The sequence below is a fragment of the Vidua macroura genome, chromosome 18 (assembly GCF_024509145.1).
Source record: "Vidua macroura isolate BioBank_ID:100142 chromosome 18, ASM2450914v1, whole genome shotgun sequence".
Classification (NCBI taxonomy): Eukaryota; Metazoa; Chordata; class Aves; order Passeriformes; family Viduidae; genus Vidua; species Vidua macroura.
In genome coordinates this window covers 3,290,753-3,313,445 of record NC_071588.1, presented here as the reverse complement: position 1 = coordinate 3,313,445, position 22,693 = coordinate 3,290,753, and the positions used below count along the sequence as shown (strand labels likewise).

At 51.8% G+C, this 22,693-nt stretch overlaps 3 protein-coding genes across 6 annotated transcripts in view; 1 reads left to right on the top strand and 2 right to left on the bottom strand.

The window, feature by feature from the left end:
* Positions 1 to 941: 941 nt before the first annotated feature.
* On the bottom strand, positions 942 to 4,553 carry PSMD9 (proteasome 26S subunit, non-ATPase 9). 2 transcript variants are annotated; one of them, XM_053993470.1, is made up of 6 exons: positions 4,157 to 4,553; positions 4,000 to 4,074; positions 3,034 to 3,227; positions 2,491 to 2,592; positions 1,912 to 2,000; positions 942 to 1,578 (listed from the first exon to the last, which is right to left on the bottom strand). In XM_053993470.1, the coding sequence occupies exons 1-6, from the start codon at positions 4,536 to 4,538 to the stop codon at positions 1,551 to 1,553; spliced, it is 870 nt and encodes a 289-aa protein (XP_053849445.1). In that variant the 5' UTR covers positions 4,539 to 4,553; the 3' UTR covers positions 942 to 1,550. The 2 variants fall into 2 exon arrangements, with proteins under 2 accessions (XP_053849445.1, XP_053849446.1); XM_053993471.1 differs by having other exon boundaries at positions 3,972 to 4,074; positions 4,157 to 4,310.
* A 913-nt stretch (positions 4,554 to 5,466) lies between these two features.
* HPD (4-hydroxyphenylpyruvate dioxygenase) lies at positions 5,467 to 10,901 on the top strand. 2 transcript variants are annotated; one of them, XM_053993469.1, is made up of 14 exons: positions 5,467 to 5,547; positions 5,769 to 5,795; positions 6,538 to 6,600; positions 7,320 to 7,424; positions 7,561 to 7,603; positions 7,695 to 7,777; positions 7,908 to 7,997; positions 8,094 to 8,197; positions 8,356 to 8,433; positions 8,588 to 8,750; positions 9,059 to 9,130; positions 9,824 to 9,946; positions 10,083 to 10,199; positions 10,287 to 10,901. In XM_053993469.1, exons 1-14 carry the CDS (start codon positions 5,545 to 5,547, stop codon positions 10,395 to 10,397), a joined length of 1,182 nt encoding a protein of 393 aa, XP_053849444.1. In that variant the 5' UTR covers positions 5,467 to 5,544; the 3' UTR covers positions 10,398 to 10,901. The 2 variants fall into 2 exon arrangements, with proteins under 2 accessions (XP_053849444.1, XP_053849443.1); XM_053993468.1 differs by lacking the exon at positions 5,467 to 5,547 and adding an exon at positions 5,567 to 5,660.
* Positions 10,902 to 12,243: 1,342 nt separating this feature from the next.
* The window catches only part of SETD1B (SET domain containing 1B, histone lysine methyltransferase), a 48,224-nt gene continuing 37,774 nt past the window's right edge, over positions 12,244 to 22,693 (bottom strand). The window contains exons 13-18 of one of the 2 annotated variants that reach the window (XM_053993768.1): positions 20,298 to 21,854; positions 18,816 to 18,982; positions 18,435 to 18,566; positions 18,212 to 18,331; positions 17,699 to 17,836; positions 12,244 to 16,987 (exon numbers count right to left, since the gene is read on the bottom strand). In XM_053993768.1, coding sequence (XP_053849743.1) covers positions 16,814 to 16,987; positions 17,699 to 17,836; positions 18,212 to 18,331; positions 18,435 to 18,566; positions 18,816 to 18,982; positions 20,298 to 21,854 — 2,288 coding nt within the window. In that variant the 3' untranslated portion in view covers positions 12,244 to 16,813. Of the gene's footprint in view, positions 16,988 to 17,698; positions 17,837 to 18,211; positions 18,332 to 18,434; positions 18,567 to 18,815; positions 18,983 to 20,297; positions 21,855 to 22,693 lie in introns of those variants that run through there. The other variant, XM_053993769.1, reaches the window with a different exon arrangement.

Here is a 22,693-nt window from a genome sequence, read left to right as displayed (position 1 = left end):
CGGGAAACGCCGGGAGAGGGGGAAACTTCCTCGTACCCACCGCCTGCCAGGAAGAGGCAGCGCTGCCCCCATGCCCAAAGCAGGGAGCCAGAGGAGGGAACATTCAGCCCTTCAGCCTGCCCAAGCCTAAATCCCGCTCATGGCTGTGACAAGGCCCCTCTTGGGATCACCGGAGCCATTCGGGACCGAACCCTCACCCTGCCCAAGGAATGGGATGAGGGATCTTTACCCGATGCCCCCCAAAAGGAGTTGCAGGCAGCTCTGCTCCAGTGGCTTCCCTGAGCAGGACAAGTGGAGTCAAACCAAGAAAAATCATCCCCCAAGCCCTGCCAGTCCCCCATGGTCCCCAGCTCTCTGCCAGGATGGCACTTGCACAGGGAACCCACTCCCAGGGCTCACTCCAGGCTCTCACTTCAGCTCTGCAGATAATCAGCTCCAAACGCTCCCAGCTGTTGACCTCAGGCTTGCTGTTAAGCTCGAATAATAACAATTTCTAAACTTAATTTGTTTTTCTTTCTGTCCAGAAAGAGCCTCACACCCTGCTGCGAGCAGAAAGGAGATTTGTTATCAGCTCCCATCATTTCCCTGACTCGGAGAGGCTGCCCCAAATAATGACTTCTATAAGAACAGAGAGAGGCAATACTCAGTTTTATTGTTTTGGGAGACTATTTTGAAGTTCAACTGGAAATAAGCTTTAAACAAACCAGTCATTCCCAGAATCCTTTCCAACAGTTTCTGCACCTGTGGTGGTTTAGGAATGGTATTCCCCAGTTTACTGTTCCCACTGAAAACACCCCAGACCATGTGCCACACACCCACTCACCCCACTGCTCCTGCAGCAGGATGCGGAGGAGAATGGGAGGCACAAGAATGTAAAACCTGTCCTGGCTGGAGCCAGAAAAACACCCCTAAATCAACTCCTGCAAATAAACAAATTTAAAAAAAATTAAAAGAAAATAGAGAGAGAAGCTAGATTAGGAGTGCTTTTATCCTGACAACATAAACTACTAGAAGTTCCAAAAGTAGAATTATAACCCCTATTCCTTACCTCATTGTGTTAAAATAACTGGGCATTCCAAAAATCATTTCAGTATGTTCATTGACTTTAAAAATTGGCAACGTGGGGAAGATGAAGTATAAAACTTGCATATCTCTTGCCTGTCATCTACTATGATAGGCATCAAAAAGTGCTCTAGGACTTTTCAGCATATATTACATGATATTCAGTGAGGAGTTTTAAAGGGGAGAAAAAAGGAATGCTCTGTTATCACCCAAAAAGAGCATTTCAAGCTCTTCAGAGTGTGTATCAAGTGAGATTTGGGTCTCTCTAGAGCCTTTTTCTAAACTGATACAGGGTAGAAGAGATGAGAAGCCACATCTTGCAGCTCTGCAGGTTCCTCCTGACAACCAGTGCAATTCTGAGCTGCAGAACTCTGCCAGAACCCTTCAGGTACCAGAGGTCACAGCAACACCATGTAGGAAGTTTTCAAACCAGATCAGAGTCCAGAAAACAGGCACAAGCTTCAGCTTTATTGTTCTCCCAGCCATGGTCATCTTTGTAAAGGAATGATATTGCAGCTGAAAAAGAAGAGGGTAGGAGGAAATATTAAATTTTCATTTCTCAAAATGTCAGAAGACCTGACATGGGATGGCTCAGACCCACCACAACCCTCCTCCACTGGTTTCTTCTACCAGACAAGCCAGCCACTGAGACCTTTCTGCCTGTGCTCATGTTTGATGGAACTTGACTCCCTGTATCCCTGTGCAGAACCAGCAGCCTCCAGCTCCCTGGTGCCCGCCCATGAGGTCTGTCACAGTGGGCAGTGACACAGCCAGGGCTGGACCTGCTCAAGAAACGTGCCCTGAGCTCCTGAAAGCCTCTTCCCTCCAGCAAGTGAAACAGTAGCTCACCCCAGGAGGCCCTTCCCTGCCCAGCGCTTTGGAGTCAGCCCCACGTGCACCCTTCTGCCACCACGGATCACAGTCACGCTCAGGGGTCTCTGAAAGAGAAGAAAAAATTGAAAAATAACCAAAATATTTCACTTTTCCATCCCAAAGTCAACTCTCTCCCCTCTTTTGCTGACGCACACGAAGAACATAAAGCCCAAGGAACTGTTCTGCAGCAGTGCCCATTCCCACTCCTGTGGGAAAGAAGAGAGTGTTTTGTGTGAAGTCATCTCCAGGAGATCCCTCAGTTCCACCACCAAACACTTAATGGTTGTGGCAGCTTCTCTGGCCAGGCCACGAGGGTGGCACAGCCATGCTGCTGCAGGGAGTCCCTGGGGAGAACAAAGAGCACACACCTCTCAGCTCTTCCATTCATGAGCAAATAGCTCAGTGCTGGGAGAGAACAAGGCTACAACTGCACAGACTGAATCTGACTCTGTTTCTGACATGGAAATGGTGATTGCAGAGATTCAAGTTCCATAGAAAAAGCTGTGGCTAACAGAGACAGGCAAGAGAATGCAGTCACAGCAGGAATGAGCTCACCCCCTCGCTGTGCTGCACCACCGTGGCAATGTTCTGCAGGTTCTGGAAGTTGTTTGCATTGACAGATCCAAACTCCACAATCTCATCATCAACTTGAAGTCCCTGGACAGAGATAGAAGAGAGATGAGCATCTGCATTCTCTAAGGACAGGTAATATCACAGGAGCACCACCCTTCACCCAGCCACAGGGAGAGAGATGTGCTACAACACTTCTCACACTCAGGCAAGTGAACATCACTACAGCCACAGGGAGAGGTAAGTGTTCATTCCTCTGTCCTGTTTCATGGGAAGAGAAATACTGAGGCTGGCTGGTCAGTGAGGTGTAGAAGGAACTGTGTGGTGCCAGGACACAGCTCAGGGAACACCCATCTCATCCCTGTACAGTGACCAGCCCCTTCACAGGACATCCCAACGTGATAAAAAAAAGGGGGTGACACCCTAATCAAGGCCCCAGCTTATTCCCACGTATTAACAAGAGGCAGAGGGAGCCATGAGCTGTCTGGCTCCAGACAAAGCCTTCCCCATGAGCTGTGCCTGACGTACCGAGACACTGGCCGGAGAGCCCGGGGTCACGGTGTTCACTTTGGCAAAGGCCTGGGGCAGGCTCTGGCTCTGGCTCATGGCCTCGGCCAAGGCCTCTGCCTCATCCTTGGCGTGTTTCTCCTTCTCCCGGGCGTGCAGCTTGTGCAGAGCTTCCTCCACCTGCTTCATCAGGGCCTTGTGGTCGTTCTGCAAACCTGTGGGTGACACCATGAGCACACAGGGAGGTGGAAAGGCGTCCCCCAAAGGGGTCTCAGCACCTGCTCCCCTCTGCAGCCACACAGAGCAGTGCCTTGGCTCTGATCTCAGCAAGAACCTCTGCTTTATCTGCTGGGGCCTGGTGCCAGCCCAGCAGATGTTTATCAGTAAAAGTCAGACAGAGAGAAAACCACCCTACAAATTTTGGTAAACATGCAAAGGCAGAAGGGCTGGGAGGCCCATGATCCCTTAGAACTCAGTGAGCAGCTTAAGTCTTCTTTCCATTAATTCACCTGCTGTTACATACATACCCATCCTGAAAGTCAGGGCACTGGGAAAGCCTGGGGTGAAATAAATGCCAAGCTGTTTCCTACCCAAATTTTATTCTACAAACAGCACAGAAAAGCTTTGTTGTGTTTCACAGATCCCAAATGGCTCCGCAGCAGTGGCAGAATTTCAGTGCCGCTGCAGCAACACGTGGACAAAAGCATTTTACTGACTCAGCCCAGGCGGCAGCTCCGAGCACAACCACTGGGGAACCGGCTCAGCGCAGCCCTGGGCCCCGGTTCTGAGGAATTACAACGAGCGAGATGGGGGTTTCAGAGCGGTTACGCGGTGCCTGTCCCCGGGCAGAGGCCGCGTTTGCACATCCCGGTTTCGCTGGCTCATCCCGCGGGATGGGGGCGCGGCCCGGCCCCGCGGCCCCGGGAAGAGCCCCCGCCCGCTTCCCGTTCCCCGCTCACAGATGATGTTGTGCCGGGCGGTGCGCACTTGGTACAGGTCGATGTCCGAGCGGGGGAAGCCCTCGGCGTCCACCAGCGGCTCGTGCATCCCGACGCCTTTTTGCTGTGAGGGAAGAGCCGGAGGTTGGGAGGGGGCCGGGCCCGCGGGCCCGCACGGCGCCCCCCGGCCCTGCCCGGGTACTGACCCCCTCCAGCAGCTCGTAGCACGCCTTGATCTGCGCCTCGATCTCGTCCTTGCGCCGCACCAGCTGCTGCACATCGCTGACGGTGACGGGGCGGCCCCCGCCGGGCTCCGCCATGGCCGCGGCCGGACGGGAGCCGGGACGGGCGCGGGGCGGGGCCGGGGGCGGGGCCAGCGGGGACCGTGCGGGGGTGACACCGCGGCGACGCGGCGGTGGCAATAGCGGGGTGGCACAGCTGCGTCACTGCCGCTGCGGCACGCTGCTGTGCCGCCGGCATGGGGTGGCACGGCGGTGTCACCGTCGCTGGGTCACGCTGCTGTGCCGCCGGCATGGGGTGGCACGGCGGTGTCACCGTCGCTGGGTCACGCTGCTGTGCCGCCGGCATGGGGTGGCACGGCGGTGTCACCGTCGCTGGGTCACACTGCTCTGGTGGTGCCTCTGGTGGGGTGGCTCTGGTGGTGACACGCGGTGGCACAGCAGTGTCACCATCAGTGAGTTACACAGCTTTGATGGTGACATGTAGTAGCACAGCGGTGTCACCACCACTGGGTGACACAGCCGTGGCAAACGATGTTATGTCCCTGTCCCTGCTGCTGGCCCCTCTCCAGTCCGTGGCCCAGCACATTTGCCGGGTGCTGCATGGCATCCATGTCCCAGGCAGTGTGGCAGCAGGGGACAGCCCTGCCACGAGACCCCCACCCCTGTCCTCCGTGCCACTGGCACCCACCCAAGCCCCCTGTGCTCATCCTCTCTGGCCTTGCTGGTGGCTGCCACATCCCACCACTCCCAGCCAGGTGGAGTTTGTGCGCTGGCATCTCCCCAGCGGGGCCATCTCTTGCCCCTTCCTCCTGCTGTCCCACATTTTGGGGTCCCTGCAGCGCTGGGCTCACCGGGGCTGAAGGTGGCACCGCGTGGCCCCGTGCCCAGACACCACCACACACCCAGCTGGGCTCTGCAGGCTGCCCAGCATGACATGTCCCCAGGGAGGGGTGAATGTCCCCAGGGGCAGCGGGCGGGCCGGGGGATGTGCTGCCCAAATTGCGTCACCCCACCCCCCCCCCGTGACCTGTGACACACGCGGGGCAGGGATCTGGCTGCGGGGTCAGCAGGGTGCCAACCCTCCGCAGAGCCTCACGTGCTGCACACCCACCCTCAGCGCCCTCCCCGTCTCACCCCGCAGTGCCACCGCCAGGGCTGCAAGGACCCGTGACACGGCGCCAGTGACAGGCACCCACCACCCCCCTTTGGGCAGCTCCCAGCCGAAACCAAACACATCCCTGGGTTGGTGGTGGGAGAAGGTGGGGCCGAGGAGGAGCCTCCCCGTCCCGTTATATTGAAAGCCCCCCGTTCTTGCACTCTCTTTGCTTCTGTCACATCGCCAGGTCACAAAAATGGTGAGGGGCAGCAGATGGGAACTGATTCACACGTCTGGGGCTCCATGGCATGGGACACCTTGGGAAGATTTAAGCTCTGCTTGAATTCGGATTTTCCAGTGACTGTGCTGGAGGTGGCACAGCAGAGCCGTTCCTCACGGCCCGACCCTTGGATTCAGCTCCCTGGGGGCTGCTGTACCTGCCTGTCCTGCTAATGTCTCTCTTTTCTCATTCTCTTTCAGACGTCCTACACAGACAAGGGAGAAAAGGTAAGAGTTGTGTGTCCCTGTCCTGCCCCTCTGCCTGGTGTGAAACATCGGTCATGTTACTGCAGATTATATCAATTCCTTGATTACCTGTTGAAATCAGAACTAAAACTGCTCTGGCTGGGCCACATGAGATCCTTGTTGTAAATTAGTATTAATCATTGAAATTTCTGGTTTGGGAGGAGAGTGATGAACAGGAGATGATGGGTGTCTCCCAGTCAAACCTAGCCTTAAGCAGAATTCTCATTCCATGCAACATTTATTTCCAAATGCTGCAGTTTTTGCCTCTTTTTTAATTTTTAAAGTGTTTCCAGTGCTGGGTGGCCTGTGCCAGGTTGGGCAGTGGTGGGGAACGGAGCGAAGGGGGAATCTGTCCTGGCGCTGGTGGTTGTGTAAGAGCTTTTGTGGAAGAATTAATCTTTAACACAGCGAGGTTTGCAGGTGGGCAGCTCGCTGGGATGGCCACTTGTGGGGAGCACTGGGGGAACTGGAACTGTGGCTGTGGGCAGAGGCGAATCAGTGCTTTGTACCTTCCAGCCTGCAGTGCAGGATCCTGTGGGGCTTGACTGTAAAGCACTTTGGAAAATCACCATCTGGGGGGCTGTTCCACCCACTTAATTCTGATGCATTTGCAGGAGATACATTTTTAGGGTCCCAGCTGCTGCTTCCCCCTGCTCCGGAGCCGAGCAGTGCTGCAGGAAATGCAGCAGCAGCAGCTTTCAGCCCCATTTTCCCTCCCTTTTAGCCCCAGCGAGGCCGCTTCATCCATTTCCACTCCATCACCTTCTGGGTCGGCAATGCCAAGCAGGTGAGAGGCTGCGGCCGCCGGGCACACGTGTAAGGGGAGAGCCGGGCCTGGGGACAGCAGTGCCAGGGGACAGCAGTGCCAGGGGACAGCAGTGCCAGGGGACAGCAGTGCCAGGGGACACCTCCCACGCCGGGACAGGCCGGCGCTCCGGGCATTGGCTGCCCGGGGGGCGTTGGTTCATCCCGGCAGTCCCTGGGCCGGGATGTGCCGGCGTCCCAAAGCCCGGCCTGGCCTGGCGCCGGTGGCCTTGGTGGCCCTTGCGCAAGGCGAGGGGCGGCTGCCGGGGGCGTGTGACATGAACCAGCACGTGGCTGGGCTCAGCTGTGGCCACCAGCCTGCAGAGCTGCACGGGCTCATGGCAGCTGATCTCCATCCCTTGCCCTGGGCAACTTAAACACACCCCTCTGCTTCACAGCCGAGCTGCTTTTCACCCAGCCTTGCAGAACAGGGGACACGCAGAAATGTCTCCTGCTCCATGGCAGCCTCACAGAAAGTTCTGGAGGCAGCATTTCCCACTGAATTTGGGCTTTTTCCTCAATCCCGGACCTTTCTTGCCTCTTTGTTCCTCCTGGGCTGTTGGAGGAGGCGGAGACGATGCTGCCTGTTCTCACACACACACAGGGCAAGTGTGACTTGCACTTGCCATGGTGGCTGTTCTCCATGGCCTGTGGGACACCAGCACTGCAGCTTCAACCAAAGGGACTCTTCTCTGCTCACAGGCTGCATCCTACTACTGCAACAAGCTGGGCTTCGAGGAGCTGGCCTACCGGGGGCTGGAGACCGGCAGCAGGGAGGTGGTGTCACATGCCATCAAGCAGGACAAGGTAAGGGAGCCCCTGACAGAAGTGCCACTGCCAGGGCAGGGAAGGGTGAGGTGGTGTCAGGCATGAGGGTGCTGCCAAACCCACCATGAAAACCAGCACCTGTGGCTCCATCCTCACCTCTCCTCTTCCTCGGCAGATCGTGTTTGTTTTCTCATCCGCTCTGAACCCAGGGAATGAGGGTAGGTGTCACTGGGGGGGATGGAGTAGAAAATGGCCATGGCAGAACAAAGCAGTTCTGCTCATGCCTGTGGCTGTTCCTGCTCGGGGCAGAGATGGGGGAGCACCTGGTGAAGCACGGTGACGGGGTGAAGGACGTCGCCTTTGAAGTGGAGGACTGTGACTTCATCGTGCAGGTGGGCAGCCCCTCCACCCCCTCCCACACAGCCCCCCAAAACGGTGAGGGGAGGCAGGGAGGGCCTGGGGGATGTCCCCCCTGGGCCCAGGGGAGCTGTGGCAGGACGGGATCTCTCTCCTTCTGCCCAGAAAGCCAAGGAGCGCGGTGCCTTGGTGGTGAAGGAGCCGTGGGTGGAGCAGGATAAATTTGGGAAGGTGAAGTTTGCAGTGATCCAGACGGTGAGTGGCAGGGCAGGGCAAGGCCATGGGGCTGGCTGCACCTGGGAGGCCCCTGCATAAACAAAGGCACAGCACAACCACTTTCCCCCCTCATAGTACGGTGACACCACCCACACCTTGATAGAGAAGCTCAACTACAAGGGCCTGTTCCTCCCCGGGTACCACCCACCCCTCTTCAAGGACCCTCTGCTGCCCAAGCTGTGAGTACTTTCCAGAGGGTCCTGCCTGGCTCTTTGCCATCGTGTTCTGGTGGGATATCCCACCGAGGAGCTGGACAGGCCCCCACTGCCTTGCCCTGGAGCCCCCCAAGCTGTGGGGTACCCCTGAGCCTGAGACCCTCCTTATCTTCCCCCTACAGACCAAGCACTAAGCTCAGCTTTGTTGATCATGTTGTGGGGAACCAGCCTGACCTCCAGATGGTCCCAGTGGCAGACTGGTAAGAGTGGGGAGAGCTGGTGGGAGGTGGGATGGAGCAGCAGCACAGCTCTGCTGGTCTCACCACTTCTAACAGGGCTGATGAAACCAGAGCAGAGCTCCATTACTGTGGGGATGGAGCAAGGGCTTGACTGTGCCCCTTGTGACCTGGGCAGGTACCAGAAGAACCTGCTCTTCCACCGCTTCTGGTCAGTGGATGACAAGCAGCTGCACACCGAGTTCAGTGCCCTGCGCTCCATCGTGGTCACCAACTACGAGGAGACCATTAAGATGCCCATCAATGAGCCAGCACCTGGCAAGAAGAAATCCCAGATTCAGGTGAGTGGACACTGGTGGTTGATCCATGTGGCTGCCTCCACTCCCAGGGGCATCTTGGTGAAGGAAAAGGGACCAAGGGTCAGTGATTTGGAGCCAGAGCAGACCTGCTAAAGTGGCTGCTAGAAAGCAATCCTGGCTCTGCTTGGGTCTGACAAACTCTGAGCCAGTTTACCCCATCTCATCAACAGTGTCTTTGCCATTCCATGGTGCCCCTGGGCTGATCTTGCCTGCATATTTTTAAGCCCACACCCATCCCTTCACAGCTGCAGCTGTGCTGTCACTACCATGGTGACATCTTTTCCCTGTAGGAATATATTGATTACTACGGAGGGGCCGGAGTCCAGCACATCGCACTGAACACCCCCGACATCATCTCAGCAGTGAGTGCAGCTCTGGGACCCCCTGCCCTGGCACCCCCTGCCCTGGCACCCCCTGCCCTGGCACCCCCTGCCCTGGGACCCCCTGCCCTGGCTCTGGGCACGGTGCTCGTCACAGGGTGCACCATGACCCTGTCAGGGTACAAGGACACAGAGCCATGGCCTTTGTGCTGTGGTTATTTTACAACCAGGATTAACTGCCCAGAAGTCACTGCAAAGGGACCTCCCTGTGAGCTGCCTGTCCCTCCAGCTTAAAGCAACTGGGGTCTGCAGGGCCCTTGGTGGCACCTTTGTCCTTGCAGGGTGGCTGGTGGGACTCAGGCAGCCCAGGCTGCCAGGCTGAGCCCCACAGCCCACCACCCACCTTCAAGTGGGGCAGGGGCAGGTCTGGGTTGAGCCCAGCTGCTGCTGAGCACCCAGGTTTGGGCTCCTCTCCGGACCAAAGGGCCTCCAGAGGTATCCATTAGGTCAGAGCAGGACAGATGATCCTTGCACAGCTCTCTGCAGTGCCTGGGGAGGACATCTTGGGCCTGCCCATTCCTGGTGCCAAAGTGAAATCATGAGGCAGGTTCTCATGCCTGAGGTTGGCCAACGCCATGGGAAAGCATCTGTGTCCTGACACTGCCCATGCCAGGAAATGCTCCTGGCACAAACCCCTCCCAAACTGAGCCCTGCTGGGTCTCCCTTGCCTTGCAGATCACCAACCTGAAGCAGCGGGGCATGCAGTTCATGGATGTGCCCTCCAGCTACTACCAGGTGCTGCGGGAGAGGCTCAAAACTGCCAAAATCAAAGTGAAGGAGAACATTGACAAGCTGGAGGTGAGTCAGAGAGGGAAAAGGCCTGCCCAGGGCTGGACCAGCTCCCCAGAGTGCTTTGCAGGGATGTGAGTGACACAGAGAGCCCCACCTGCTCCTCTGTGGGTCTTGGAGCTGTCGCCTCATTTCTTTTCTCCAGGAACTGAAAATCCTGGTGGATTTTGATGAAAAAGGCTACTTGCTCCAGATCTTCACCAAACCAGTTCAAGACAGACCCACAGTCTTTCTGGAGGTGATCCAGAGGCACAACCACCAGGTTGGTTTGAGGATCTCCCTCTGATCTCTTGGCCACGAGCCCTCAGGGCCACCAAGCCCCTGGTCCGTAACGCTGACATCTCCGCAGGGCTTCGGCGCCGGGAACTTCAAGTCTCTGTTTGAAGCCATAGAAATGGACCAGGATGCCAGAGGAAACCTGACTGTCCTGGAGCCCAACGGGGAGACCAAGCGGATGTAGAGGATGGCAGGAAGTGCCACCCTCATCCCCAAGGAGCTGAATCCCAAATGAATTGGGAAACACCCCCTGTTTTGGTCAACAGCCCAGACTTGAGTGCTACAAACCCAGGGAAGCCACTGCCAAGCTGGACAATGTAAAAGGACCCAACACCTCTCCCAGCCCAGCCCTGGCGCTGCCCTTCAGTGACTTCCTGGGAGATGGGGCATGGGAAATAGCAAACACACTCTCAAAAAGCAGCTTCATCTGATCCAAACCATGGAATTCTTAACAAAGGGCAGATTTAAGGCATGTGCCAAAGACACGCAGCTACAGAGGAAGGAAGACAGAAGGAACAACTGGGAGTGCTCAAATTTAGTCTATCCAAAGTTTTAATTTTAGCTACACAGGAAGCTGCGAAAGCACGGAGGCGTTTTCCTCTCTGCACATCTCCTTTTGTAGGATTTTGGTTTAATTGCGTTTAGACTCAATCTTGAATTTGCTGAGAATAAACATGGTTTTAGGGTAGCTCCGACACTCTGGAATGAGAATTAATTGTATTTACATATTGCAGCTTTCCCAAGGCAACAGAGTCTTGCTCTAATACCTGTAAATTCCTGCATTAATGATGGGTTGGGGTTTCTCCCATGTTTCCAGCAGTAATTGCTGGCATTGGCAGCAATTCCTTGGCTCAGATCCTGGCTGCATGTGCAAGTCCCCTCTGGGTGTTGCTGTGGTGGTGTCCTTTGCACAGGGAATTCCTCCCCAACGCAGTAAATCCCTTTTCTGAGCTGGCCTGAGTGCCTGGGGAGTCCCTGTGTTCCCGGGGGCTGCAGCTCCAGCACTCCCTGTCCCAGCCCTCAGCCCAGCTGCTGAAGGACACCCAGGGGTCTCCCCGCTGCTGCACAGCCCCCCTGTTCCCAGTTCCCCAGCAGGGGAGCTCTCAGACCCCGAGCAGCCCAAGCCCCTGCCGAGCCTCAGCTCAGGACAGGCTCCTCTGACACGAGTCCTGTCCCAGCCCCTCCTGGCTGAGCCCCCAGGTGTGGCTGTCCTGCAGCCCTGTCCTGTGCTCACCCGAGGAATGCAGGAGCCAAGCTGGGAAGTCACCCACAGCCTCTGTCCTGTCTCCTCCTCCATCAGCCACTCCACTTGTCCCTGCTCCAGGTATTTCTTTTTGAATAAAAGCTCAGAGAGGCCACCATGACCCCCCCCAGCAGCCCCCCATTGTGGGGGTACAAGGGCCAAGCCTGAGCAGCTGCCCCTTCTCTGGGTCCCAGGGTGCAGAACTAATCCAGATTTCAAACAATCACAGAATATCCTGGAAGGGACCCACAGGAATCATCCAAGTCGAACTCCTGGCAATTTGAATAAACTGATTTAAAAAGAAAGAAAGCCAAGAGCGTCTGGCCACAACAGCCTCACATGTCACTGACACCTCACCTGGTGGTCAAGGGCTTTTGCCTCCATAGAGTTAAAAATAAATAAATAAAAAAAGGATATGAAATCAGAGCAATCCAGGGCAGAAGCTGGAGGAGCAGGGACCCCTTACCTGCAGAGGCTGGACATGTTTGGGACTCCTGGTTCACTGTCAGGAGAGCTCTGCTTCAGCTCTCCAAGGTTCTCAAGTTTGTTAATACTGAGACATTTCTTAAAGCTTATAGACTAGCATCACTCACATATTTCTTTCATGCAATATAATGTTGCTTAAATTCATTCCCTGATCACCAGAATTAATATTTTCAGTAAACTTTGCTGAAAATCAGTTCTTCACACTGTTCTTGTTCTGCATCTGCCTCCTTGAGCTCTCACAGCTCCCAGCACAGGTCTAAGAGCAAAGAGCTGCCCTGGTAATATATTAAGCACAACATAATTTTTCTGTAAGAAAAGTCAGTATATTTATGGTTTGCTTTATAAAAGTTACTATAATACAATGGTACATAGTATTCAATTCACAAAAATATGAACAAATATATACAGCATGACACATCCACAACAAAAACACTTTCTTCAAAACAAGATACATACTGGTGACAGATTCTATATGCACAAAACATCCCTAAATTTATAAATTTGCTTAACGAAAGAAAAAGCAGAAATCCTAAATCTTCAAAGCAGAGTTGTGTTTTTTTTTTTTTTAAAGGAACTTAGGAAATTTTTTTTTTAATTTATTGCAAACAATTTGACCTGCCTATTTTTAAAGGAGGCCCTTGATTTCCACACTGGGAATTAAAACCAGAAAACTGCAAGAATTGGGAGCTGGGTGTTCTTCCACTTTGCTTCAAAACTGCCCCATTGTTTTAGAGTGTCCTTCTTGATGTGTTCTCAATTGGACAAATCCTACAGTGGCAATTAAGGAGGAAACTCATAAAAACAAAAACAAATATTAAACTGAAAAAATCCAGTTGCTAATTTGCTTAAATACATTTTAGGGTGTCTATTAGACTGTACACATTTCCTCGCTTGAAATAAATAGATTTTGCACATTAGGTTTCAGACTGAGGGAGGGGGGAAAGAAGAAGCCTTGACTTGGCAATTTTTTGTCTTCAGTTTCTTAATGCTTCTAATTGCATCTATTTATTTGACAAAAAAACCCCGTATTTATACAGAATTTACATTATACAAAGCTTGACACAAGCTGTAAATGCCACCAGCTCCTTTGCTATACTCAGTCCTTCTTCCTCCCCATCTTGACATGATTTAGAGCTGGAATCTGTTTAAAAAGAACTCCAAATTACAATAGTCACTTTTAATAAACTATTTACATGCTCTTGAAGTACAAAGAAATCAGCAAAAAAATTTCAACATGTTTCTACAAGAAACAGTGTTTGAAGAGAAGATTCTTGAGTTCGCCTATGTACAGAAGAAGCATTTTTTTTATACTTCAAAATCCTTTTTTTCCTTAAATTTTTATTTTGTACAGAAATGCACTGAAATGATCCCTGAAAAAGGTCACAAAAAACCAGAACTGAAACTACTGTATTTGTTGGAGTTTTAAAATGATGGTTGTTTTTTCTTTCCTTGTAGAAATAAGCTGCTCTGTACAATATAAAGAAGTGCAGGATGAGCCCCATCCCCTGCAGCCCCACCCTGGGTGAGAGGTGTGACCCACACGGATCCCGTGGATGCCAGCACGGAGGCACCTGCACCCTCAACTCCCACAGCTGCAAACCGAAGGCTTCAATTCTATTTCCATGATTTTGCTCTGTTCTCTTGGGTCATTCCTCCCAGCGAGATGGAATTTTGCAGGTTGCACTGTAAATGTCTCTCTCTTTTTTTTTTTTTTTTTTTTTTGTCCTAGGCTCAAACTGAAGTGACAATAAATTTGGGGATGGGCTTTTCAGGGGACAGAAGCACTGCAGTCCCTGTAAGCAGCATGTGCTGCTGAGGTTCCTCTTATGCCTGCCACTGTTTCCACGGGGTCCCAGGGAGCCTGTGCTGAATGTGAACCACACAGCTCCTGCCCTCCTCTCATCCCATCCTTGCCAAGTACAAGGCAAAGGATCTGAGGCATCTCCAGCCCACATCTGTGGCTGCAGGGCTCCCCATGCCCAGCGAGACCCCGCGGGCTGGCAGGGACAGGGCACCCATGGACATCACTGCACCAGACCTGGGAGTCCTCACCATAAAATGATTTGTTTGGAGGTCAGGCAGCTTCCTAGCCCAAGACAAAATCTCTCCCAGGTAGGACTCTGCAAGCCAAAATTTATGGGGAAAAAAAGAGAAGTCTCAGGTTTGGCTTTGAGACCAGACCAACATGATTTTTCAGAAGTGCTGTGGCTTCAACAGCTCTGTTTCTTCCTGGGGAAGTACTGAGAGATCAGCTCTTCTAAAAACTCACATTATTTGTCTGGGATCCTAAAAGGGGATGAATTACTGGCAGTTTCAGAAGTACCCAAGTGATTTAGGTGCTTATCTTTGGCACCCAAATCCCTTTGGTGCTCCTAAAACACACGGCAAAGGACCTGAAGGTGACAGGGACCTTCCTCCCCACCTTCCTCACCAAGGATTAAGGCAAACTGCAGGGGCTGATCCCATCCAGAGCACACAGAGCTGCCAGCAGGTTCTCAGGGCTGGGCCATTTGGGGTGTCCTCACCCCCACAAATCCACCATTAATGCACTGGTTTGATGGAGCAGAGAGGGAGAAGACCAAGGCCAGGGGCTTCAGTTCTGACACACAGGAAACTTCTGTGCATTTCCAAAGCCTTGGAAGTCAAAGGCCAAGCTGTGGAGATGCCAACTGGAGTGCCAACACGTGGAATCTCACTAAAAAAATAACTAAACTAAGCAGCTGGTTTAACTCCCAAATGCCATCACTGCAGTTCCAACCAACATTCAGTGACAGAAACTTGTGCTTCTCACGATTTTAGGTTCTGGGTCACTTACACCCAGTTGCTGGAGAGATTTAGGAAGAAGGAGAAACAACAAAACCGAACTGAAACAAAAGCAGAGATGGACCGTGGACTGTCCAATCTCAGAGACAATTTGCTCGCCCTCCAACAGAAACACAGGTGGTATTAAGGCAGCTTGTAGCACTCTGTGTGTTCCTGCTCTCTCAGGCCTTTTGTCTGGAGGAGAAATTCAGAGGCAGAGGTCTAACCTACATTACAAGCTCCACGCTGCAGTGCAGGCCTGGCAATTCCATGGAACAGCTGAAAAAACTTCCAGGAATCTCTTTTGCAAGGTTGTCACCTCTGTGGAGGTTTGGAAAGAATACAAGAATACAGCTGTGCAATTTGTTCTGCGGGGAGAAGGTGTTTAGTTATGCAGATAATCTTCCCATTTCAGAATGACATTGCAACTTCCCCTTACAAGCCAATTAAAAAGGGTTTAGAATGACTAATCTCTACTTTTAAAGCAGGAGAAATTCAATGCAAATTGAAAAATTGATCCTGTCTATACCTGAACGGTGGTGTAAGATTTCCAGATCTCATCCAAAGAACTTTTTTTTTGGTGTTTGGTCCCATTTTTAAATGGAACCTCTTGAAGAACTGCAACCTTCACCTCAGCACATCTACAAGGACAAAGTATATTGAGAAATCATTTTAAAACATGCCTTCCAAATTTAGAGAAGCAATTTGTTTCCATGCTCTAGATGGAGGGGGGACAAGATTGCTTTCAGGGACATTTCTACCATGATTTTCTGGAGGGATGGGACCACCCCTGGCCAAGTTACTGAGTAACAGAGGGAGGAGAGCAGCAGGGCACAGCTTGCTCCTATCACAGGAGGCATCTCCCACATCCAAGGACAGAGCAAATACTCCACGTAAAACACTGGAAGGGCAGGGAAATGCAGATGAAAGTGAGAAAAAAATGAATACAAGTCACACATCAGCCTGTTTCCCCATCCACAGGAAAAAGTCCCGCTACAAACGTGGGCCGTAGTCTTTGCTTGCAAGCAGGGCAGGATTTCTACAGCATCAACAGGGGCTGAGCTGTCCACTCAATCTCAGCCTCTTCTGCAAGCAAGACAAGGAATCTCCAAGGAATGGGCAGCCCCCAAGGCCACACAGTGCTACAGCTGCACAGCTGACTCCACTTCTTCCTAGTGACTGAAGTATCCAAGGGTTTCTCACGTGCAGCTGCAGAGGTTTTGATCCCCCATGGACCAGCATGGCATAGAAAATGAGAGGGGAGCCCAAGGAGGGGAGCTGAGGTGTGGCTGACCTGACTCTGCCCCGGGGTCTGGCTGAGGGGCCTTGTTCAGGCTCATCCCTAAGGAAAAGGCAGGACAGTTCAGCTCTAGTCTCACTGTGGACACATCTCCACACACACACACACCCCCAAGCACACACACACACTCATTCACACACCCTCAAGCCTCTGGCTTGCTCTGTAACATCAACCTTACATTTATTTACAGCTTACTCTGAGAAATCTGTGCAATTTCAGCCAATCAAGCTCCCAACAAACCCTATATGGCATTTTCAGTCTCTGCTTCACATTTAAACGTTGAATGTCTTTTTCAACCAACAAAAACTGATGAGAAAAAGGTAGCAGCATTTATGAAACGATGAAGGCTTATAAGAACAATTAAAAAAAAAAAAAGGTACCATTATCCCATTATGGAGCATTACTTCAGGGACTGAACAGAGAAGCTAGTGTTTGGATAGACCATGCCACAAAAGGTAGCCACCTTTTTGTGTGCGTGTTGGATCTGAAAAGGAAAAAGCACCTGAAACATGAACAGTCCTCGTAAGCGTGTGCGCTTTTTGCTTTCACTCATGATCCTGGCAGAAGTGCGAAACTTGCTTGGTTTTCTTCTCTTTTTCCTCTTTTTTTTTTTTTTTTTTTTTGGTAAGTATTTTTTTGCTTTTAATTTTTTTTCTTCCTTTTTTCTGTAGTTTTTTTTTTTTCCTCTTTTTTTGGCAAAGTGCAACCACACCTGGTTACCACAGTTTTGACATGGCCGAAGGTGCAAGTGTGACGAGAAACCCTGAGTTCAGTTCAGGGTTCCCCTGCAGTTCTCAGAGCCACAGAGACACGGGATTTTTACATCCTCAATTGGAAACTTGTAGTCGTAGGTAATTTCCTCGTTCACATTGATGTGCTGCTTGGAGTAGATAACGATCTTCTTTTGAGACTCCACCGTGATCACTTTAGCATAACAATTTGGCTGCAAGGGTGACAGAACAGGTGATGATGGAGATTCCAGAGTTCCATGGCTTCCCTGCCTCCACACAATTATTTCAAGATAAAATAAAACAGGGCAGTCCTTTCCTGAGACAACCCCAGCCACACTTCCAGAGCCTGGACTCAGGGCAGGCCTAGGCAGAGAGGCGTGAAGCCAGAAAACACAGCAGCCTCCCTTGTGCTTCTCCAAAATATCCACATTCTGGTCATTTGTGGAGCAAAAGAGCCTGGATGGCGCTCCATCAATTTTGTCACAGGTTAAGAGAAGCTCAATGCTTAACAATTTGGCCAGGCAGGCAAGTCTGAGTGCAGACTGCAGCACAGAGCAGAGGGGGAAACAGCAGGGATTATTTTCCCATGCAGACACTAGAAGGAGACTGTTCCCACAGCTGAAATTTGGTATGTTTTAAGGAAATATTTGTTAGATTTGCTTGCTCAGTGTCCATCAGGGTCCCCCGAGACAGCCAGAAGGGCTCTTGAGTGCACTCAATCTCCCTGCATGTTTCATTCCTCAGGTCTCTCCAACATCTTTACACTGCTTTAGACCCTGCTCTGATCTGCTGTGGCTCATTAACATTTAATCACAGCCCTGCGACCCCCTGCCACTTCTGAGCACCCCAATCAGGGCTGGCTGGGCCTCCCCAGGTTTGTCAGCGTGCCAGGGAACAATGACAGGCGGGAACACCATACTCACATTGCAGCTGTGATTGATAAACCTGGCGAAGTTCCCGCATTTGGTGGCATCGATGATGGTGTCGTGGTCGACTCTGAACATGTAACTGCTGCCAATGCCCTCATCCTCGTATCGCTTCTCACGCATGTCAGCAATGACCTGCAGAAACCCCAGGCAGGCTCAGGCCACGCTGCACAACTGACCTGTGAGCAGCCACCTCACCTCCACAAGGCTCCCCTGAGCTCTGCTTGTGCCAGGCAATGGGGGTTTATACAATCCCCACCACCCCAAGAGAGCACACGCCTAACTGGAAACACAGAAGTTCAGGATGGGCTTCTTAAGGAGGATTTTCCTGAGTGCTCAGTTCTCAGTTTCCACAAATTGTTGCAATTCCCACCCTTGTACCTCCAAACCATGCCAACCTCTGTCCAGCCCACAGAGTTGACACCTCCAACCCAGGGCTCCAACCCTTGCTGTCATACTCATGGAGTTCTTCCAGGGCTGGTTTTTGCTCAGATTTCACCCACAGCTTACCTGCCTGATGTTCTGACCCACGTACTCGATCACCATCTCGTCAGCTGCAATGGGCTCCATAGCAAAAAGGCCCCAGTCGTGAATGTGGCTCTTGCAGAATTTTAGTTTTTTCTTCCGGAACTGCATGAAGAAAACACCCCAAAACCCCAACCCTGAATTAGCCACAGCACAGAATGGGAAAGGATGTCTGTGGGTCCAGAATCTGCAGCCGGGGGTGATCTACCTTGAGCTGGTTGAACTTGAGCAGGTCACTGTCGCAGCTACCAGTGAAGGAGGAGAGGAGCCTGCGCTGCTCTGATCGCCTCTCGGAACCAGCCCGGGTAGAAGCGTGAGGTTGGGCAGGGATGCTCATACCCTGAGAGGACAAATGGGTGATCAAAGCTGACCCAACACCCTGCAGGCTCCCTGTGAGCAGCCCCTTGTGCTGCAACACATCACCACAGAACACCAGACATCAAACATTAGCACTCCTCACACAACCCCAGGACAATCAAGGAGACACAACAGCTTCCTCTCCCCTCTTTGCCAAAAGGCAGGAAGCACCTACTGTGTGTGACAGTGTCAAACCAAATCCCATTTACACCTGGCACTCTGGATTCCTCACCTGTGTGTCAGCTGGAGGCTCCTCTGCAAAAGCTCGGCTATTGTTGAGGTATTTGAGTTTGTCCTTCTTATCAATTTTGTAATAGCCTTCGCTTCGTGCACAGCCCGTCACGTGCTCCCGCATCCCATCATCCCGCTTCTTCTTCTTGGGGGTAGAAAAGCTGGTAGGTGGCAAGAAGTTAAGGAGAAACACAGCCAGAGGTGGATATCAGACTAAACTTGCTACATTGCATGGAGCTAACACCAGGAGCCTGGAAAATTAGGAAGGTTTTGTGGGGTTGCAAAAAATAACATTACTACTGAGATGCTGCTCAGCCTAAAGGCCTTGGAGAGATGCTGCTATCACCAGCCTTGGGAGATCAACTCCTTCAGACACACATTACAAACCTTCAGGTTTGAAGGCACCTTCAGGGCTTTGACTCCTGGAAGGACTGTGGAGCTGCACTGTTGCCAGCTCACCCCACAAACACAGCCACGAAGGCTACAACAATCGAGACTGACCCAAAAATGCTTCCTGTGAGGCAAAACATATCCTTGACACCAGAAAACTGAAGCAGAGGGACCAGAAAAACCAAGAGGTGATGGCCTCAAGACCAGAGTGCTGAGGGTTGGCTGCAAAGCAGGTGAGCCTGCAGGTATTTTCACACTTGTCACGCTGCGTGACACACGATGAACTCAAGGTGATTTTGAAATGGCTTAAAAAGTATTATTGCAATTTTGCTGTTACAATATAATCCTTAACAAGAGGGAAAGAGATTTATTTTCACTATGGGTTTCGTTAGTTATCACTGACTGTTTTAGGTGGTTTGGGTTTTTTTTGTTTTGCTTTCCTGTTTTGCAGGAAGCAAGGGATGAAGATATCTGAACTTCACACAATCCCTAGCAACACACAAGGTGGTGTCTTTGTCTTCTTCAACACATAAACCTGTACATCCTTCCTAAAAAAAGTACTGGAGAGTTCTGAGGTTTTTAGAACAATCCTTTAGACTCTGCTCTGGAGAACACGACTGGTGGCTGCACACACACAGAGCCCTGATGTGCCACTTAGAAAGCACTGACTTTATCAGTATTTCAACCTCAAAGCAAGTTAAAGCTGCTAGAACCATTAACTCATTGTTTTGGGCACAGATGGTGAGATTATTTTTACAGCAAGTTTTAGCTCCAAATGAAAGCTCTGTATGTGCAGACTCGGAATTCCACAGGAAAGCTGGAAAAAAAAGTCTGGTTACATGCAGCCAGAAGCTTCTCAAACTAGGAAGGGAACCTCCCCAGAAGAGGTGCCTACAGACTGTCCCTGCACTTCCAGGCTGAACATGCAGCAAGAACAGCCACTTCTGCAGTATTTTTGTACTGCAGCTTCAGAGAATGAAATAGTCTAAAATGCCCTAATCATCCAAGCAATCTCTATTCTTGTAAGCAACTGCTTCTCCCACCAACTTCTCGTGCATCTCACACGTGCTGCCAACACAGTGAGAAAGGATATAAGGATGGAAAACCCACAGGGTGTCATTGAGCCAGTCCATACCATTGTCCTGCTGTAACAAGCGGTCGTATGTGATACACATGAATTTGATATCCTCCTCGTCTATGCCTCCGTTCCAGATGTCATACAGAATGGTCATCTCCTCAAACTCGGAGCGTGGCCTGAACTGCGGCCGGGGCGGGGAATACTCGGGGGAAGGGATCGCTGGCAGCTCCTCAGATGTCTTCTTCTGCCTTCGCCACTGTCGCTTAGGCTTTGCGTGAGCTTCTTCTTCTTTGAAGTCTTCATTCCACTGGTTCTCCAGTTCCTTGAACGGCAGTTTCTCTGCAACTGTCTCAGCTGCTATGTTCTCGTGGAAACCGTCATTCCTGAAGTCCAGGGTGACGGCTTCAGGGTCTTTCAGTCCATAGTAGGCATCAGGATGTCCGCTCAACAGCTCTTTGCCCACAGCACCTTCCACCAAGGCCACTGGCATGGGAGGAGGTTCTATGGTTTTGCCCGAGTACACGTCCAGCGAGAGGACAGAAGGTGGGGACCGCCTCGGCCGACCCGGCCTCCTTTTGGGAAGAACAGAAGGCGGCGGTGGGGGAGGAAGAATAGAAGCCCCAGGGGGTACTTCTGGGGAGAGCAAACCAGGTTTTACTTCTGCCTTGCATTCCTCGATGGGCATCCTTCCATCTCCATGCATGCACGGCAGGGCTGCTACAGGTATTGGCTCATCAGGTGGCAAACCCATGTCCATGTGGAAATCTGCTTGCGGGGGGCTGGCAAAGGGGATGGGGGAAGGAACACTGTTCATGCTGATCGTAAGGGAAGCACCAAGAGGCTCTTTAAAGGTTTTCTCTTCGAGCTCATCCTCTGACTGTTTCTTGCCAGGCAGAAGGCAAGGAACGGTAGCACCAGCCTCTGGGAAAGTAGGCGTGAAATTGAAATCTCTCCCAGGAGTCCGAGGAATGCCACTATTAATGCCAGGAGATTGGGATGGGTAGGAAAAGGGGCTCCCTGGAACTTGAGGGGAACTGAGGGTCAAGCTGCTCCCTGTAAGGGGAGCATCACTTCCTGGCGTGGCTGGAACAGTGTCCGTGCTCTGTGACTTCGTGAGGGGGTGTGAAGACTTGGCCAAAATGTCCCGCCCGGGAGTCCTAGGAATCTCCTCTTCCACTGATGTTTTGGTCACCATTAATTGTTCAGGGAACTTTTCTGGAGGGACTAAAGAGTCTTCTTTGCCAGGAGTCGATGGCAAGGGAAGCATGGAGGATGGCACCTTGTGGGCTGGCAGCAGGAGAGTCTCAGTCTCCGAGTGGATCATCACCTCCCGCCCAGGCGTGCGGGGCAGCCGCTCGTCCTCCTCCGCTGCCGACGGTGGCTTTGCTTTAACTCGGGCTTCCAAGCTGCTCTCCTCAGACTTGCCAAAGAAGCTGCTTTTGCTGGGTAGAGGTTCTCCAAAGACTCCCTCTGGAGCAGATATACAGAGAGCTGCCTCCTCATCTTGAGATTCAGGCTTTGGACCTTCCTGTACCTCTGGCTCCAGCATGGAAGTGGGTTCAGACTCTTCCTCTGAAAGGGGAACAGAGAGGAGAATCAGGAGCTTTGCCTCCACTTGGTTACTTGCCACTTGCTAGTAAAGACATGTTTAAGATGCCACAATTAAAGAACAGCTCAATTCCACTGGGAGGCTTTAAAACTCCAGTGCTTTACATTTTGGAGGCACGGAGTGTAGAGTAATTAGACACTACCACACACTTTCCTAATGGACCATAAAAAACCCACACTATTAATTTGAGGATTAACTACGACACAGACCAGAACGAAGGTTTCTCTGCTTTCAAAAGCCCTGACAACCTTTTGTACAGACATTAAAGGAATGAGTGGATTGTGGGGTGAGGACTTTGGAGGAGAGCTGTCAGAGCCCAGAGCTGTCACCTTTTCTAATGTGGGAACTAAACTAATTGCAGGCCAAGGAGCACCCTCTGCTCTCCAAGGAGGGAACGGTGAAGGGAACAGCAGAACACTCCCGAACAACACATGAAGGAAACGGGAAGCCCTTGTAATGGATGAGGAGACACTCAGATGGTATCAATGAGGCAATTTATATGCTGCTCTCCCTGCAGCAGCCTCGTTTGTCTGGAGTTTATTTACCCACTTAGGGCCAGGTCCAAAAGGAATCAACGGTGAATCTTGTTAGGCAGCTCAAAATAACATTTTCAAGTGGGAGAACGAAAGGAGGTGAAAATGCCTGGAGAATTGGAAGGGAGGCATTCCTTGTTTGTGCTGAACAAACCAGGGCTGCTGGAGAAGGGTCTGAGCCTTGCAACTCCTGTATGACAGAGCTGGGCTGCTCAAGAACAATGCTGCAGTTTGAGTTTGTTCCCACAGCTTGCCTGGGAAGCTCCTTA